The sequence below is a fragment of the Akebia trifoliata genome, chromosome 6 (assembly GCF_017979445.1).
Source record: "Akebia trifoliata isolate Shusen 1 chromosome 6, ASM1797944v1, whole genome shotgun sequence".
NCBI classification, from domain to species: Eukaryota; Viridiplantae; Streptophyta; class Magnoliopsida; order Ranunculales; family Lardizabalaceae; genus Akebia; species Akebia trifoliata.
Genome location: NC_141380.1, coordinates 1,196,278 through 1,215,814, shown reverse-complemented (window position 1 = coordinate 1,215,814; position 19,537 = coordinate 1,196,278). Strand labels below are relative to the sequence as shown.

Sequence of the window (19,537 nt, the reverse complement as noted above, 5' to 3'; positions counted from 1 at the left end):
AAATAAAATTTATCATAAATTTGCCAAAATTGGTGAGTCTCAAATAAATATGTATAATAATATAAGAGTCGAGTCGTGCTGAATGCACGCGATTCTGGTACGTAGTGGGGTACCATTTGAATATATAGAAAGAATATATGTGATTTTGCATTCTTGTTACGTTAGTCGTATATCAAAATTGTGTGTATTTATTATTATTTATAATATAAATATCTAATTATTAAAATAAATTATAATTAATTTATTGAAGTAAAAAAACTTAATTAAAATTTATGATAATGATAGAAAATCACCATAAGTCATGAATGTTGAATCTCAGTAGAGTCTTGATTGAAGACTATTTTTTTTGCTTTGGAGTGGTGAGGTACATCGGGTGAGATGTGGACTGCTCTATTTAATATGGATAACGTGGGACCTACCAATTTCTTGTGTAAGAGCAACTCCAACTGGTGGCTTCAAATTTGGCATCTTCATCATTTTGAAGATTTCTACCTACTTTTCATTATAAAATTGACATTTAGAGAGAGAGAGAGAGAATGAGTGAGTGTGTGATATAATAGGTATTTTAAAAAAAAGATGAATCGTGATAAAGATCGACTTCAAATATTCTCTCTCCCTCTCTCTATATTTGAAGATGTGAATGATAATATAGAAGAATTTTCTTCATTTTTAAGGACACTTGGAGTTTGATTTGGATACCTTCACATCAAAATATAAAAAATTAAAGGACAATTGGAGATGTTTTAAGAGGAATGCCCGAGAAAGTTTTTGAGTTAAAAATTCATATACAGCCATAGAGAAAGTCAACATTGAAAAATTATGGATAAATCCATAGGCGTGGAGTTTGGATTTTCTTGTGTACTGGGACAACAACAAAGAGGAAGAGCTTGTGGGTGATTTTAAGGAGAAAGTTGAAGTGGTTTTAGGTTAGACCCACTGTAAATTTTGGGGTAAGTTTAAAATATATTAAAATTATCAATAGATCCTTATAATTTTTAAAATTTATTGTAGAACAAGTACCCTCGTTGACTCTATTTTAAATCCGCCGTTGGCCATCCAATTTGTACTAGTTCAAGGAACATGAGGTCAATGAGCACATCATGATCTACCAATTATAAAATTGAGGTCAAGGAGTATGTCATCAATTTTGAAACGTGAAGGGGTGACATGTAACCAAAAATAATTTTTTTATTTATTTTTTATTTCAAATATTTGAATGAAAACTTTAAAGCGTGTATCGGACAATATCATTTAAAAATATCATTTGGAGACATTTTTTTATCCAATTTAAAAGACAAATGGATCTCCACGTATGATACTTTTCGTATTTTTCGAACTTGGCATTGGATAGATCTTTGTTAAGAACTTAAAATACCAATATGATAATGACAAAATATAGTCTCAAATTACATATTACACATTAATTAAGATTATCCATATCTAATCTTAATTATAGTGTAATGTTTGATCAGAGTGCTTGTTACGTCACTATAATATTTGTATTTTGAGAAAATCTAATCAACTTGAGGTTTAGAATAATAAAAAAAAGGTAAATTACATTTTAACGCCATGTGGTTTGACATAATTTCATGTTGACCCCCTAACATTTTGACAATTGCACTTACCTCCCTTTTCATTATTTGTGTTAAACTTTAGATATTATTTTACTATTTTACCCTTCAATTTATCTTTTATTGGATAAAAAAATTAAATTTTAGAACTACAAAAACCATTTTTTTACAAGAATATATATTTTTTATTATGAAAAATTAACATCTTAAATAGGATAAAACGATCTTCATAAAAAGTAAAAAAGTTAATTTTTAACTTACTAGTTCACGATAAGTCGACTAAAGAGGGAGTGATTTTTTTTGCTCACTATCCAATACTTGTTTGACATATGACACAAATGATGTAAGTAATAAGAGAATACATTTTTCTTTCTTGCCCATGGTGAAAAACTGAAATTTATTAATTAGATCACTTTGTGATTTTCAAAAACATGATCCAATACCATAGTGTTGTAGAAGAAGAAATTCCATGAATTTCAAAAAAAATTCCCACCGTTGAATTTTACTTTTTAAATTTAAGTGTTCAGTAGTTGTCCATTTCCAGTAATATCTTGAATCAAACTTGAAAGATTTTATCTATGTGTATGTTTTTTATTTTTTTTAACCATGAGTTTTTTAATGAAATTTAGAAGACTGTGCGATGCCAATATGTTAAATCCATGTAGGCCCCACGACTCTTTAAAATTTGAAATCTTAAAAATAAAATTTCAAACCGAGGATGTGCAGGCATGAGAATGAAATTCTCTCTATTGCTTACATCATCTAGGCCACATGTCAACCCACTATTGGGCTGTGAGTAAAAAAAACTCTTGAAAGGGAGGCATGAGCTTATTAGATAATTATAAGTGAGGTATGTGCAATTGTCAAAATTTTAGGGGGTCAATATAGAATTATGCCAAATCATAAGGGGTGAAAATATAATTTACCTCAAAAACATGACCAAGGTGGGGGCATTAAGAAAGAAAAAACTTACTCACTGAATTATCAAGTTAACCCAAAAATTAAGGTGGAGGGGGCTGGAATTAAAAAAAGTTGTGATGAATGCACGCGGTTTTGATACGAGGTGGTTACGCGGATGACGTGGTAAAGGCAAAGAATCATTGATATTTTTCATTAAGATACTAAATGGATAATGATGAGTGCACGCGGTAAATCACACGCGGTTTGTACGTGGCTGATGTGGAAAGGAAACAAAACTGCAGATCTTTTTTTCCTGGGGGTATCCCGAAGAAAAAGATCTATGGTTCTGTGTCTTTACCACGTCAACCGCGTACAGATCGCGTTAAAAATTCCGCTGCCTTGGAGCTTTGTCACTGAAACAATTTTCATTCTCTGACAGTTAGGGTTGGAGATGTTGCGCTTGGCTTCGACTTCACTACAGAGAAAAGCGAGTGCCTTTACAGATTACACTCATTCCTCTGTAAAAAACCTAACCCTAACCCTAACCCTAGATTTTCTTCTCAATGGTCGACGAGCAGAATATGAAGACCATAGAAAACAACAAGAACTAAGAGTTTTTTTCCGCCATTTATCTGGTTCAGCTTCAAGTCCAAGCTTATCGATATGGAGACGGAAGAAAGAGATGGGAAAGGAAGGATTGATCGTTGTTAAGGAGCTCAAGAGATTAAAATCAGACCCAATTCGTTTCAATCGATTCATGCAAACTTACGTTTCTCGCCTCCTCAAATCTGACCTCTTTGCTGTTCTTGCAGAGTTTCAGCGCCAAAATCAAGTTTTTCTATGTATGAAGGTTCGCAATTTCCACTTTTTCGACTCTTTTCAACTTCAGTTTCTGACTTTCTGTTAATTTGATATTGGTAGCGCAAATATGACTTTCTGTTCTTAATTATGGTCGAATTTCGAAGTTTGGGGATATTGATTTCCTGTTAGAATGAGATGAAGTTCTTCTAAATTTTTATGGTTTGAAACATGAATTATGGTATTATAGAATCAATTCTGGACTAGTGAATTGGATTATTTGTTTGGGGGAGATGAGAAATTCTGTAAATATTACAAAGAAGTAATAATTAAGAACTTTATTAGTATCAAACAGTGTTTCAGATCAACCCTAGAACTGAAGAAACCAAACTAGGGTCAGGATACCTATCCAACAAATTTTTGAACTTTGACCATCAGGTTGGGTCTAAACCATTACAATTTTTTTTACATTTCATAGGAAGCTCCATAGATTTTCTTCACTCAATGCTCATTGAAGAACAACTCGTGAAGATTTTCAAAATACTGGTTTTCCTAATCATGGATACTTCTTACCTCCAGCCTTGTTTTAATTAAATTTCACAACCTTAGGCCCTGTCTAGGGAAACTTTTCCAATTTTTTTTTTCTAAGCTTCCATGATGGGCCTTAATTGCAACTGTATCTTAGAGGGGATTTTTTTCTCTTATCTTTACAAAATTTTATAGGCAGAATTCTCACTTGAACGCTTGTCCCAAATCCCTGACCCCAAAATTAAGGGCTTATTTATGTTAAACTAGGAATTATTCTAGAGTTGTCTGTTGGTGATTCTCTTTCATTTATGGACCTTTTTTATATTCATTTTTTGGATAGGTTTAAGTGTGAAGGTGGGGTTTTGATCCCAAGTCTGTGTTATTACCACACAGAGACTCTACCACCTAACTGAAATAGGTTAGAGAGAGAGAGAGAGAGAGTTTTTTCTTCTTATTTAGCCATTTTATTACTGGTAATTTTTCCTAGTTACCCTTAGGAAGTGTTATGGACTTGTGGTTATGCAAATTTTATGTGATGAGCCATAATTAATAAATAAAGGCTCAATTGGAAGTGGGAGACAAATTACTCTCTATTTGGTCTTCTTTGGCATGTTGGGATTTATACTAGTTTTTGCATAGCCAACCTTTGACACCTGATTGGATTTTAACCATCCAATCTTTCTCCTTATTTTGTTAGTAAAAATTGTAAAATGACTGTAGAAAATTAGCTGTAAATTTTCTCCGTTCTGATTGTTTAGTCAAGATGGATTTTTTTTTTTTTATATATTTTTTTCCTAGGTAACTTGGATATTTCCTCAAAGTACCCGTTGAACGGTTAGCTCTGACATTATTTGCATTGGTTCAAATCAAAGCTAAAATGTCCTCATGATTATCCAAGCCACATCCCAACAATTTGTGGTTGGCATAATGAATAGATTTTAAGAAAGTATAACAAACCCAAAGGCTGATTTTATTTTCAATATATACTGAGATTTTTTTTTTTTTAATTCAGATATATGAAGTGGTGCGGAAAGAAATATGGTACCGTCCGGACATGTTCTTTTACAGGGACATGCTTATGATGCTTGCAAGGAACAAAAATGTGGAGGAGGCAAAACGAGTATGGGAAGATCTGAAGAGGGAGGAAGTTCAATTTGATCAACACACCTACGGTGACCTTGTTAGGTCTTTCTTAGACGGTGGATTACCCTCTGAGGCTATGGAATTGTACAATGAAATGAGGCGATCCCCTGACCCTCCCATATCCTTGCCTTATCGAGTCATCTTGAAAGGGCTCTTGCCATACCCTGAATTGAGGGAAAGGGTAAAAGAGGACTTTTTGGAACTGTTCCCTAATATGATCGTATACGATCCACCTGAAGATTTGTTTGACGATCAAAAACTGGAGACAGAGAGTGAAGATGATTAAGGAGGGCCCTCATTCACCATGACTGCTTACAATTCCTAACCACCGATTAATAAGCTCGACCAGTGAAATCAAAAGCGAACTTCAAAAACCCAACCATTGGGTAATGGTTTGTGATAGTAGAATGCATGGGGCTAGGCATGATCTTCTGGTTTGAAAATGTTATGAAAAGGACTGTTTGCCACATTTTTAAGACATTGAGAAGAATTCTCCACTGTCTACTGATTAGATAGTTTAGATACCATGTGCCAGGGATTTCAGCTGCTTATCTATTTTACTTTTTTTTATATCAGTATCTATGTACTTGAAATACCTTGAAAGAATATTGAAAAAAAAAAAAAAAAATTGCAAATGTGTGTTCGATGACTTATCATTAAAATAAAATGTCTGCGCACAAGTTATACTAAATAATTTGAGGATCAATGTGTGAATTCAGCCTTCGCCAGAAAACTGAATATACTTGAAGAATCTCGTAGGTCCTACAATATTATGGTGCGACATGGTACTAAAGGAAAAGATGGTGTATCTTTAGTATTAATAGCAACATCCAATGTCTAAGAGTCTCTAAAAATCACTAACACCAGGGTTGACTTTGCTTCTTCTGTCTTAAATTAAATGAAATGGCAACTCAAGCAACAACCATGCCCGTAGCCTCCCTGAAGGAAGGATGCCACCTTATAGCTCCAACTCTTGAGGGCAACCCAACTCGTACTTCATCCACCTTCCAAACTGGTCCACCAGAAATTAAAAAACTAATAGAGTCACTCCCCAAAATTGTTATTTCCTCGTTCCACTGACCAGCACAATTGAGCCGCAACATCAATATTAACAGTTACAATACAAGGACAAGCCCGAGCACTGTGTTGTTGAATGTACCAAAATTTGGGAAGAATGGAACTAGAATAGACTCAAAAAACTCATGCCAGCCACACAAATTTATCCATCCAGTAATTGTACTGTTTTAAATTTCTTTCAAGTGGTTTATAAGATCAAGACATGGTTCATTAGAAATAAATAAGAAATTCACTAATCGTAGGGGCAGTTGTGGCATGCCCAGTATGTGATTAATCAGTTTGATGGACTAGTTGTATGGTTGTATCAGGCAGTGTGTAAAGAAGCAAACCACTATTCACTTGGTTCCTGTGCAAATAGCCAGATATCCTCGTTAATGGAGGAGGAGAGGCCCCGGTTGATCATGTACATGAATTGTGATTACAATAAAATTTGGTTACTATTTCCATTCCCTTCACTTCAGTTTAAATTTTACAAAAGAACCTCAACAACATTTAATCAAAAAAAAAAAAAAAAGATTGATTTACCCATAAAAACCCAAAAGTACATCAAAGGTGGGAAGGACCCAAAGGAGATACAAAAACAAAAAGACTAGTAGATACCATATGAAGAAGAGAGAACCATCCACATCTCACAGCCACAGGGTACAGTAACCACAGATCCAAGATTTTGGGGGTAGATTGCATGTCAACTTGCAATATGTGCTTGGATGCATCCCTGTTTTGAGTTTCCAGAAGAGAAAATAGCAGACAATAAGTAGGATTAAGCAACACAGATCACCAATCATGAATCCAATCCATTAAACCAGCACCAATTTATTGAACTCTTTAAAAACAGGCTTAATGATCCAAAAAAAAGAAGGGAAGAAACATGGTCAGCAGATGGAGAAAGTTCTACTCTAGCAGTATGACGTGTAAGATTTTTTCTGATCCAATAGGTGGCCCAATGGTTGGAGAGTCCAGAGTGGTGATGGTGAACGATGTTAAGATGGGGGTATAACTACAATGTGTAACGAAGGAAATTAAAATTGGGCACCTGACTCCAACTAGGCATGACGGCAATAAGGGAGTTTTGAGCCCATCACCAACCATAAAGAATGGATATATATATATATACACATACACATAAATCCACCAGTGCTTGCAGGGGTGTGTGATTATATTCCATTCTTATCAATTTTTTTGTTTTGTTTTGACTAGTATCCGGTTCTTCACATCACTTGACCAAAATCAAGATATTTGAATTAGTAATTTTAGCTTAATCACTTCTAAAAGAGAAGGTATTCAAAGTAATCACAGCTATTTGTGATTGACAAAGCTCAACTGTAATCAAATTTTTTATTTTTTATTTATAAGTATAATATATTGATGATGGAAAACAAAGTACAAGGAGGCCGAGGAAGCTTCTTAAAAAGCAAAAAAACACAGGAAAGCTAAGACATCAATGATTACATAAAGAGTTCTATCTAAAAACAAAGTCATCAAAAGTAGTCCCTGTGAACTCTATATTCTGTTTCGAACAAAGAGTTCAACTGTAATCAAATTTAGGGCTACTGATTGCAAACATGCCTCAGGAATTCTACAATATCCGCACAACGCACTGGAAATGCCAGAGAAATTTTGGCTTCCTGTCTTCTCTAGGTAGAACAGCTTTTTTCTGAAGTGAACATCCTATAGTACCTCAGCACCTTCACGTCACATACAATGACCTTCACAGACAGAATCTCTTTTTAACATAAGGGCGATACCTCACACCTGCTTTTCCATCTCTTGCTAGAATGCCTTTCCCAAATTCAATGTCGCTTGGTAGTCCCAAGCCCTTAATTTTTCTTGGGGAGGCAAATCCAATTCGTTTTTATGAGGTGGAATATCCTATTTTCATCCATATTATTCCACAAGTCTTAAATCATCTTTTCAATACGTACTTCAACACTCCTAGGCATAGACAAACAAGAATAAAAAAAATATAAACTGGGATAATTGATAGTGTGCTCTTAATCAAAGGCCACTTTCCCTCAAGATTCAACAGTTCCTCTTTTGATAGTCTTCCATTTTCCAAGGATTCTTAGAAGTGTTTACTTTGGGTATTTTACCTTTAGACAAAGCTTGCCCTTAGTTCATAGATTTCTCTCTCTTTTGTATAGTTTTTTGAGGGACTTCTTGCTCATCAAGGTTGGTTGGTTTGTGTCGGTGGGTGGGTCGATGGGTGGGGGGAGTCCCTTCTAATGAAAAAAATTGAAAAATCATAAAAACACCTAAAGCAATGCCATTTCTTAGTCAACATGTTCCATCCCCCCTATATGCGCATGTTTTCCAACAAATCCTGGAACCTTTGCTCCATTACTTATATTTCTACGTTCCTTTAAAAAGTTAATATAAAGTCTTATGTCATTCAAAAATTGCTTTGTTCTTAATAAAATAAACCAATGTAATTTAATAAAATTTATTCCAAAAGAGGCTAAAGCTTCCATCAAACCTAAGGGACCATTGTTAATGAAAATAATGATTAACTAAAATATATAAAATTATCAAAAGATAAGAAATTAGCATAAAGAAACAACAACAAAAAATTGTAAAAAAAAAACACCTCATGCAATACAATTGCTTGATCAACACGTCCCCCACAAGTGCCATTACCCCTAGATTTTTTTTAAATAAAGCTTTAAATGGAGCAAATGCAAATCAAGATCAAATGTAATATCATAATAATATATCAGCATGTTCACAAGCATTTCCTCTACTTTGGTTTTTTTGTTTAATAGACCTTTATATTGAAAAAAATGTAAATCAAGATCAAACACAAACCATAATAAGCGTCATCATACAACTGTATTGCCTATTCTTAGGTAACTAATGACACAAATATATCAGAGGAATTATTTATTACCTGACCAAACCCAGAAAAAAAATCCCTCTAAACATCCAACAATTATTCCAATCCTGCAACTTTGCTCCTTAACTTCATGTTTCGATGTTCCTGTCAAAAGTTGAATAAAAAATAAATAAATAAATCTTATCATCATCCAAAAATTGCCCATAAAGAAGTGCCAAAGCATCTGTTGAACATTTTGATTGAAAATAAGCTTCAAAAATGGAAAAAAATTTTACAAAAGGAAAATAAACTTCCAAAATAACAGAGCCAACATCCTGTACTAACAACCATGACAGATAGAAATCAAAGACATAGCCATACATCAAGAAATGCAAATCAAGGGCTAGCTAAAATGGCAGAAACTTTGGCATCCTAGGATAATCCATAATCCAAATTCTAATTTTAATTTAATGTGAACTTGTGAGTGATTAATAAGTTACAGTTTATGTCAAATTTTCATACTTGAATCATAAACAAACCATATATTCAGCATTATAAGCAATCCAAACAAATTCAATTACAGGTTGCTCTAGTAAAAGAATAAAAAATAAAAAATTTATGATTTGAATTCACCTGCTCCAGAACCTTAGCCGAGCTCTTCTCCACGAGATGAGCCAATCCCTCCAACTTCGAAAGCATCTTCCCATACAAACCCTCCAATTCTGAAGTATAATTAGCTGCTTCAGAACCTATTAACCGACTCAACCTCCCAATCTCAAACCCCTCGGCACATGAATCCAATCCAATTTGCTCCTTCGACATTTTTCTAAGTGAAGTCAAACTGTCCTTACGACTACCCTCACCGATTAACATCTCGGTGGGCGGCGGTGACGAATCCTTAATCCCACACGACAACCATGGAAATGGGGAATTTGGTGAAAATGTACCATAATGTCCCCGAAAAGCCGGTCCAATGTTAACGACATCCATCGATTTCGGCTCAAATACACCGATGGATCGACGGAATTGAAATGCACGATACTCGTGAGTGTGGATTAATTGATCAGATAATGGGGTCGAGAAGATGATGAAGATACAAGGAGGGAGATTGAGAGAGGAAGTTTGATCGTCTTGGGGATTTAGGGTTAGGGTTAGGGTTTTGCTAGAGAGAGAAGTGGAGACGTTGAATTCTCTCATGGAGGGTCTGAGAGAGGTTCTGCGTCGACCCATGAACCAACCGATGAGAGAACTACCAGGACTTCGGTCTCCGAGTGAGCGACGAAGGGAGGAGATATCGAGTCGACCCAGTGAGTCATAGAAGCTTGCGATCGTGCCAGAGCAGAAGTAACCTGTGATGGTGGCGATGAGAGTGGAAGAGTCAGAGAGAGATGAGGATGACTCGAGAACGTCATCATCTGGGAGATCGGAGGAGGTGAGTTGCGTGACGTGGCCGAAAAGGAGACCGTCCACGTCTCCTGGAGAAGAGGAGAACCGTTGGATTATGGAAGAGATAGTGGGGCCAGAGATGGCGATCTTCTGTAAGGGAAGATCGTCCATGGCCGTGCTTCGCTAGCGCGAGAGGAAGACAGAGAGAGCGCTTCTTCTCCTCTTGAAATGAGGAAGCAAGGGAAGATATGGTGTTTTGCGAGCTACAGTAATAAAATGATTCTGTAGCAGATAGACCTAATCTACCTACACATCTGAATATCGGGAAATCAGTCTGATAGATGAGCCAATCAGTGGGCCTAAAAAGAAGTGTGCCACCACGTGGTGCGTAAAGGAAAACGGGGAGTAGTATTGTAACCTAGCTCTTTGTGTACACCAAACCGGGAGTTGTATTGTATTCCTAGTAAATCTGTGGTTAGTTAGGGGGCGATTGATTGCGTTTCAAAACGCAATTTTACCGACGTTTGCGTCAAAACGCGGCGTTTTGAAGTTGAATCAAACACAATCCAACTCAGCGATTTGAAATTGAGTTATGAAATTGCGTTTAGAAACGCAAATGGGTGAAGCGGTATTTTAAAGCTTTTCTAAATTGCGTTTGCGGGAGACGCGAATTATCGAAAACGGCTCATTTGAAAAGACTATTTTGCCCATCGTTTTTTAACCTCATTTCTCTTCTTTTCTGTCGACAGAGAACCGCACACAGCAGCTCTTCTTCTCTTCGTCATTCTCTTCATCTGTTCTTCGAGTGGGAGAGAAAAAAAACCCCTAATCCTGAACTCTCTACGATAGATCCGATCGACAAAGTAATTTTTTCTTTTAGTTTAAGAATTAAAAATGGTAAGAAAATCGTTTAATTTTTTAATCATATTTTGTTTTTTCTTTCTATCACAACTGGTGAGATTTGAGATGAAATTATGTGAATCTTATTTAGGGTTTGTTGGATTTTTCAGTCGGCTCTCTTCAATTTCCATTCGTTTTTGACAATGGTGTTGTTAGTAATCTGCACCTGCACTTGTGTTAAGATGCAGTTTCCTACCATTCTCCAACAAAAAACTGGGTACTCTCTCTCTCTCTCTCTCTCTCTCTCTTTGTATTAGCTTAATATGCTTAGACTTCTAGGGTTTAGATTAGGAATATTGATTGATACACTATATTGTGGAGATCTTATAATATCTGTACAGTTATAGGAAATCAAACCCATTGAGCTTAAACAATTAATCGAAGCGTTAACATTTGATCTGTTTGAAAAAAATTCCATTTGCACAAAAGGTGTTTGAATTTTTTTGGATTTTAGGTGATATATATATATATATATATATATATATATGGGAACGGATCAAGGGACATATGTAAAAACAATGTAACATTAATAAATTTCAAAATGTGGGTTAGAAGTTTCGGATTAAGCTAATTTTGTGAGGATGATCTCCATGATGGGAAGATCATCCAAAAAAAAAAATCAGTCAAATCTGAAACTTCTAACCCCATTAAAAGTGATTTAGAATGTAGACCGTTGATTTTTTGTGTGTCAAGTTTTGCAAATAATTTGTAAATCACTTTTGATGGATTTAGAAGTTTCAGATTGAGTTGATTTTTTGTGAGGATGATTTTCTCATCACAGTGACCATCCTCGCAAAAAATCAGCTCAATCCAAAACCTCTAACCCATATTTTGAAAAACCATTGTTTTTACATATGTCCCTTGAACCACCCCCAATATATATATTTTCTATTTAGATGCTTTCTACATTGTTTTGAGATGGAATTGGACTTGCAGATTAACCTCTATAAGGATCAGATGTAGGGAGTTGTGGATGTGGGTCTATATAAGTTGGTTGGTAATTTGGGTTGTAGTGTGGGGTGTCTTTGTGAGTCAAACTTGGGCTTCCTCCATGGTGTTGATTCACAATCGAAGGCGTTATGGGATTTGCATTTAGAAAGAATTTGGGAGAAGATTGTTCATCAAACTTATTAACTCTGTTAAAGAGTACATTATACTCGAAAAACCCTTTTATACTCACCCTCCAAGAATCAAAGTTAGTGGAGTGTGACGATAAGATGATTAATGAGCTTTGGAGGGGGGACATTGGCTGTGATTTTCTTCCAATTTTAGGATCAGCAGGTGGCTTAATCATGACGTGGAATAAGAATTTCATTAAAGTGTCAATAAACATGGTTGGGCCTTTTTCTATTTCTATTTTGTGTAACTGTGTTAATAAGGATTTTCAGTGGGTTTTTTCAGGTATTTACGGTCCTACTAAAAGTGGGGAGAGAGTTCAATTTTGAGAGGAATTGGAGGATGTGGGGAATGTTACATAGAAGGGTATTCAAATAGTAACCCATAAATGGTGCCTCTTAGGGACAACACAAATTTACTGGTTTGATAATCTAATTGAATACCCAAAATTTTGATGTAGTTTGTAACATTCGTTGGACTTCAAATTCGAATAGGAAAAAATAAAATCGAAATTCTAATGGAGCTTTAATGTAATTATATATTTATAAGGATATTCTGATAATTTTTATGCATTATGGGTATATTATCAACATTGCGTATTATACATGTATTTTGTTTATCAGGAAAATTTCATATGTCCATTTTGAAGAGGAGATGCTGTCGAAATTTCTATAGAATTATAAACTTTTTAAAATTAAAAAAATTATTTCTATAAATTTTTAATATGAATTTATTATTTTTATATAAATTTAATGTAATTATATATTTATAAAGGTATTCTGATAATTTTTTATGCATTCTGGGTGTACTATCAACCTTAAGGGCATTCTGGTCATTTTACCCTAATACAGCAGATTCTTGAAGCTGTATCAAACAGTAATTACCAGATTCTGGTCAACAGCACAGCACTTTTACAAAGCTCTATCAAACAGGCTTTTCAATGTTTCAGCTTCTGACAGCAGATTTAGACAGCAGATTCTGACAGCAGATTTAAGAAGTTGAATCAATCAGCACCTTAGTGGAGCCGAACTCGTAAATATCGCTTCCAAAATGGTTGCAAGATCGCACGTGCGAGTCCTTAAACCCACACAAACTTCGGAAAATGACAGTGCTGCATCGTGCTTTTATAATTCTTTATTTTTAATGAAATCTCTACGTACAAAATGGAGGCATTTACACTTAGGGTGGAAAATCAATTTTCATGGAAAATGACATTTTTCAAGTGTTTGATTGTACATGGAAATGGAATTCATTTTCCATCCCATTCAAAAAGTCCACTAAATCATGGATTTCACTTTCCCACCCTTATGGGTGGGAAAATAAAATCCACCCATATTTTTCATCATCAATTCTTCCCTATCACCATTACCACCACTACCACTACCACCACTATCACCATTACACTAATCTCGTCGTCGTCGTCGTCACCATCGCCGTCGCCATCGGCTCTGTCTCCGACTATCTTCTATCTCTTTTCTTTTTTTTTTTCTTCTCCTTCTTCTCCATCCCTCACCTCATCCACCACCACTACCACCACGTTCTCCCCCATCTTCCTCACTTACCTCCGTCGCTATCGTCACCGTCGTTGTCGTCATCGCTGTCGTGGCCGCCACCTTTGCCGTCGTGGTCACCACCTTCACTGCCGTCGTGGCCGCCACCGTTTTCGCCACATCCTCCCCCCTCCCTCTTCCTCGTCATCTTCTTCTTCCTCTCCCCCTCTTATCATCTTCTTCCTCCTTCTCCTCTTCTTCTTTTTTCTCATATTTTTCCATGATTTTATCCATGTGAAATCAAACAATGGAATTTGATTTTCCAACCCTACCTATTTTCCACAACTAATTTTTCATAGATTTCAAATTGCATGGAAAGTGACTTTCCATGCAATCAAACACACCCTTAGGTACTTTTAGAGTATTGATTTAGGTCTTAATATTTGGTATCAGAATTAATCTCACACTAAGAGTTTGAGTCATGTGGAGGTGATCATGGAGATTTGTTTTTTTTAAAAGGGACTCCTCTACAGTAATGGATATGGAAAGGGGTTAAAAAAAATAAGGGATGAGTTAATTGGCCCCGAAATGCACATACATTATTTACGTGTGTACATGGATGTCAAGATATGAAATTAAAAGAAACAAAACATGTTTTTTTTACCCTTTTCTTGTGCATTGCTGCTTTAGATATCGTCTCTTTATATGATTTATATTTCTAGGATTTGAGGAGTATTACTTTACTTCCATTGTAGAAAAAGCAGCAATCCAAGAATACAAAACATGAGACCCCGGCAAGAATGGTTCAAGAACATTCATGGAGACCTTACAAGAGGTGACTATGATTGTGTGTGTGTGCTTATATTCTCTGCATTTAAATTCCATTTATGGTTTGTCTTACTAATACATCTCATCTCATGCATTCCTCTTATAAAAGCAGGGAAACTTAGAAATGTTGCATCCACACGTCCCCTGCTATTTGAGGGATGTATTAGGACCCTCCAAACTCTACCCTTCCATTGCCATTCCTGCCCTGTTTTTGGATCCAACATCTGCTCTGTTTATGCAGTAGCCAGCTTAATACACATTGGCAATCTTTGTTTCCTGACTCTGTTGGTTTTTTAGACAAGCCAGAAGAAGATTCTGATAAATTATGATCTGTCACGCAATTGCTGAATGGAAGTCTAGATAGTTTTTTAAGGAAACCTTTTAACATCAATGAGAAATGAAGACATGAAAGAAACTCACCTTCCTTCCTTCCTTCCTTCCTACCTGTCTTTCTTTTTAGGCTTTTATATATATATATGAAGAAGACTGCATACTTCTAAAGAAACAGAGATTTCTTTTTTGAGATTTTCCATTTCTTTCAATAATTTCGCAGATAAAAAAAACCAAATTCCGGTCGTTGCAGAGAGAGAGAGAGAGAGAGTGTGTGTGTGTGAGGTTTGGACTTGGGAGTTTGGAGGGAAAACTACAGGGGGGAGGTCGGAGGGATTTTGTGTGAGCGGGTCGAGATGAAAATAAGTGTATGGCCGACTCATGAACTCGGTAAACTGAGTTAACCCAGCGATCCGAGTCAACTCAACACCGATTTAACTCGTTTGAATGAGTCAACTCATTAAACGAGTTGACTCAGTGATCGATTTAACTCGTCTGCCGGAGTTAATTCAACAACTGAGTCGAAAACTAGACTGATTTGACTAGGGGGTTGAGTCAAATCGACCACTGAGTTAACTCGTTGACTGATTCAACTCGGACACTGAGTTGAGTCGGTGGTTGTGTCAACTAGATGGTCTGAGTCAACGGCGGTCACTGAGGTGACTCAATGGACCGAGTCAACTATGGGGTGTACATTGTTTTCATTTTAGGAAACTCAGTCCAATTTGGATTATTTTCTATACCATCTGATCTAATAGTATGTTTCATTGTTTCTTTTCTATCTAGGCAGTTATTGGTGTGTTTGTCTCATGTCCCAAGCAAGCATACATTGTATCTAGAAAGGACTTTAGGAGTGCTGCCCCCCACACTTGATTGGTAGCAAGCAAAATCAGACCAATCAGAAGTAACATGGGGGGGGGGGGGGGGGGGATGGGGGTGGAGATTCATCTTTTCAGAGTCAATTATACTATATCAATCAATCATGGGAAACCTGATAGAACAACACATCAACCATGCATTAAATAGCTGGTAGAATATATAAACACAAAATCAAATTCAAATAATCCAAAACTCAAATCCATCTAGTACATTGGTTCTAAAAATGAACCAGCAAAACTAAGAATCAGATGATCTCCGGCGGCCCCAACCTAACTAGCTAAATATAAGGAGAAAAAAACAGAACAAGAACAATGTCCCCAAATGCGGGTGGGTCAACAAATAAAGCTCACAATGAACCTAAATTTATTGCGAGGATAATAACTAGCCCTTCTCTTGGCAGATCAACTTTAATCCCCTCTGGTTTGCTTTTTATGGTCTTTTAACATATGGGCAGATCAGCTGGAGGAGGCTCTATGGATTGCAATTCCCCAACTCCATTCTCAACTAGGAAAGCCATAGCCAAACCCCATGTGATATGAACGTCCAGGTGACAATGCATCAGCCAAACACCTGATTTTGCCAAACATAGAATGAAAAGTACCTCATTAAATAGAGATTTGAAGATGCAAATTATGGCAAATTGGAAAAAATAATAATAATAATAAATCCATATTTATGTGTTTGCATTTTACCTGGGTTATCAGCAACAAATCGAATGACTGCCCATCCACCGACGTTTACTCCGACTGTATTCCGCAAAGGTGGATCAACAAGGTTGAATTTTGATGTATCAGTTTTCGCGTTAAAATTTCCAAACCCCTCAGCGATGATGTAGAAGTCGTACCCATGGAGATGAATTGGGTGGTTCTCTCTGGTAAAGATACTAGTGCCTTGTAATACAAGTTGCACTCTCGAACCATATTTCAACTTGTATAATTTAGTCCCCGGAACTGGTTTCTGGAGTGCACGGCTTACATTACCCGTGTAGTCAAATTGCACTGGTGGGAATGCGGGGAAGTCTGTGGTGAAGACTCCAGGAATTCTTTGTTGGTGGGCTTGAAGTATGGAGAAGGTTGATGGTAGGACAAATGAGTGGTTGTTCATGCTAGCGGTGAAGCGTGTTCCATTGGGACCTTGGCAGTTGCGTTTGCGGGCCCCCTGTGGACAAGGATTGAGGCCCAAACCAACTGTGAAGAATAGGTTTTCGTCAATTTCGGTCGGTACAGGGGCCTTGGATGGGCTTCTAAGGCTGGAAGTGAAGGCGGTGGCTGTGTTGGTGTCATTGTAGGCAGGAAGTGGTGGGAAGACAGGTTTCGTAGGCTGACAACATGCAGAATCGTATTGGAGAATTGCGGTTGTGGTAGTGTTATCGAAGGGTGCGCCTTGGGCGCTGGCATAAGCACGAGCTGCAATGTAGTAGCGGGCTGGGGGCTGATTGGCTGTGATGAGAACATCAGTGGTCTGGCCTGGTCCTAGCATGATGACCGATGTGGTGAAAGGTTTTATGTAGGAGGCATCAGCCGCAACTACTGTTAGTTTGTGGTTGGCAATGGTGAAGAAGAGTTGTTGGTTTAATGCAGAGTTGATGACTCGGAGAAGGTTAGTCTCGCCGGAATCCACCGGAATTGTCACAGTGTCTGCATGACATAAGAGTATGTTTATTCTTTCTTTTATTTTTAATAGTAAATAGAGAGCAATAATCTGTCATATAAACCAGATTAGAAAAAAAAAATGTCATATAAGACATGAGCATGTGATGTTCTTGATTTTATTATAGCAGATGATAACATATAATAAAGGTAGACAATGTACATGAAAATTTTAAAACAATCCTTAAAATTAATATTCTAATATATATATATATATATATATATTAGCCACCCAATAGTTTAATATAATTATGAAGTATCTAGAGAAAATGTTTGTCCACCAAATACCCCCTAATTTCTCTAAATCAGATCAATTTGGTCAACACGACTTCGATGGGTGGTAGCCTCAATGGATGGTTTAGATTGTCCAAGAAGTTTGGTGTGGGGGCTATTCCCCATCAAGGAGATGCTCCTTGGTGAGTTGGTCATGATTTGACTCACAGGTGGGCAACATGCATATTTCAAGGGGCCCATACTACTGTCAATCTCAATTCATATTTGCTTCTGTGGCCTAGATCAGATTTTAAAAACAAAATTCTAACCCAACTTAAGATTCAAATCCAACACTTAATAGCAATCAATATATATATATATATTTAAGTTCTTAGAATTTTGTTCTCTACCAGGAATGTATGAGTCATCTTGTTGAGCCGTAACAAGTTTAAACAACAACAGTCATTAAATTCTGATTGGGAATGAGTTTTGGGGTTGGCCAAGGGTGATAATTAAGGTGAGTGCATCGATATGCACACACAACATTGGCTAGAGTGGTAGAGAGCCAAACCTTTGCTAGAGCATTTGTAGAGATCTCCGGGTTGACCATTGATGGTGTAGGCATCAGACACATTTGGAGCGCCTCCAGTTCGCCTTGCCTGGTTCACCACATCAATGGGGTTGGCGTCCCACCATTCTCCTGCTCATCAACATTATGATAAGTTCCAGTAATGGAAAATAAGGATGAAAATTAAATCTCACAATGATAGGAGTTAATTTGTTACCTAGAAGAACGGGTGTTTCTCGCTTGGGCTTCAGGAATGGGTATGAAGAACCTTCTCGGGGGTAGATAATTAGAGCTCCATAAACAGTGGCTCTGAGCCACGAACTATGTGCATGCCACCACAATGTCCCTTCTTGCCCCTCAATGGTGAATCGGTAGGTGTAACTTCCTCCTGGTCGAATCGGACACTGGGTAACGAATTCGGGCCCATCAGCCCAACCCGTTCGCATTTGGCGAATCCCGTGCCTGTAGAAAGAGAATGAGTACATAAAAAATAAAAGTAGACTTGTGAACCTTGACATATAACATTGTGAGGACAGTTGCTTGTACATAAGTACATGTCTGCATGGCCCCCATGCATTTATTCAAATTTCATGATCACTCATATTTCCTACCTAAATAATAAGTTCAGAATACACCATATAATACCCATAATATACATATATGCAATTACCAATGGATAGTGACATTGTATCGGGCTCTGTTCACAACATTGACGACTAGAGTATCTCCATTTCTTACTTCCAAGGTTGGCCCTGGATATTGCCCGTTCACCGTAATTGTGTTGTGAGTCTTGCACAGCCTCTTCACTGGTGTTGCTTGAACCTGTTATATATACATTCTAATTAATCAGTAACGAATGAACCGATAATAACAACAAGAAGATGAATATGAAGAAAAAGAAGAAGACGACGTACAACGAAGTCATGGTAGTGAGTTTTTGCATCAACGAAAGACACAAAGAGAAAGAAAAGGCCTAGAAGGAGGCAAGGAATCCATGTCTTCATGACAATGTTACCATAAGCCTCCATGTTTACTACTATCTAAACTCTTGTTGATTGAAGCTTGAGGTGGTAATGCAAGAGAATAAGAGAGAAGTTCTTATATATATACAACACTAGAGGGGGAGAGATGAGTTGTTTAGAAGTTGGCAGATTAGGTTTTGATTCTAGAACTTAGTTCAACCCTAGAGAGGAGTTGGTGCACCCACTAGCCTATAATTTCAAGAATTTCATTAATTCTTGCTTCACAAGCCTTCCAAGCTTTGAACGTCTCTACAACATCACCTTGTAAGTTTTTCTTTTTTTCTTTTTTAGGTGAAAGGAAGGGTTCTCTTTCCAAAAGTTTGAAATACT

General features: G+C 36.8%; 3 protein-coding genes across 3 annotated transcripts; 1 reads left to right on the top strand and 2 right to left on the bottom strand.

Moving 5' to 3' along the window:
• The first annotated feature begins 2,888 nt into the window (after window positions 1–2,888).
• LOC147399428 (Pentatricopeptide repeat (PPR) superfamily protein) lies at window positions 2,889–5,588 on the top strand. The gene is made up of 2 exons (XM_086444788.1): window positions 2,889–3,321; window positions 4,810–5,588. The coding sequence occupies exons 1-2, from the start codon at window positions 2,923–2,925 to the stop codon at window positions 5,224–5,226; spliced, it is 816 nt and encodes a 271-aa protein (XP_086300914.1). The 5' UTR covers window positions 2,889–2,922; the 3' UTR covers window positions 5,227–5,588.
• Window positions 5,589–6,435: 847 nt separating this feature from the next.
• Window positions 6,436–10,479, bottom strand: LOC147399427 (BRISC complex subunit Abro1-like protein). Its single transcript, XM_086444787.1, has 3 exons — window positions 9,460–10,479; window positions 8,902–8,991; window positions 6,436–6,732 (listed from the first exon to the last, which is right to left on the bottom strand). The coding sequence occupies exons 1-2, from the start codon at window positions 10,381–10,383 to the stop codon at window positions 8,944–8,946; spliced, it is 972 nt and encodes a 323-aa protein (XP_086300913.1). The 5' UTR covers window positions 10,384–10,479; the 3' UTR covers window positions 6,436–6,732; window positions 8,902–8,943.
• Window positions 10,480–15,871: 5,392 nt separating this feature from the next.
• On the bottom strand, window positions 15,872–19,275 carry LOC147399426 (laccase-12-like). Its single transcript, XM_086444781.1, has 6 exons — window positions 19,100–19,275; window positions 18,856–19,007; window positions 18,403–18,647; window positions 18,189–18,317; window positions 16,448–17,392; window positions 15,872–16,325 (listed from the first exon to the last, which is right to left on the bottom strand). The coding sequence occupies exons 1-6, from the start codon at window positions 19,211–19,213 to the stop codon at window positions 16,195–16,197; spliced, it is 1,716 nt and encodes a 571-aa protein (XP_086300907.1). The 5' UTR covers window positions 19,214–19,275; the 3' UTR covers window positions 15,872–16,194.
• Between the last annotated feature and the right edge of the window lie 262 nt (window positions 19,276–19,537).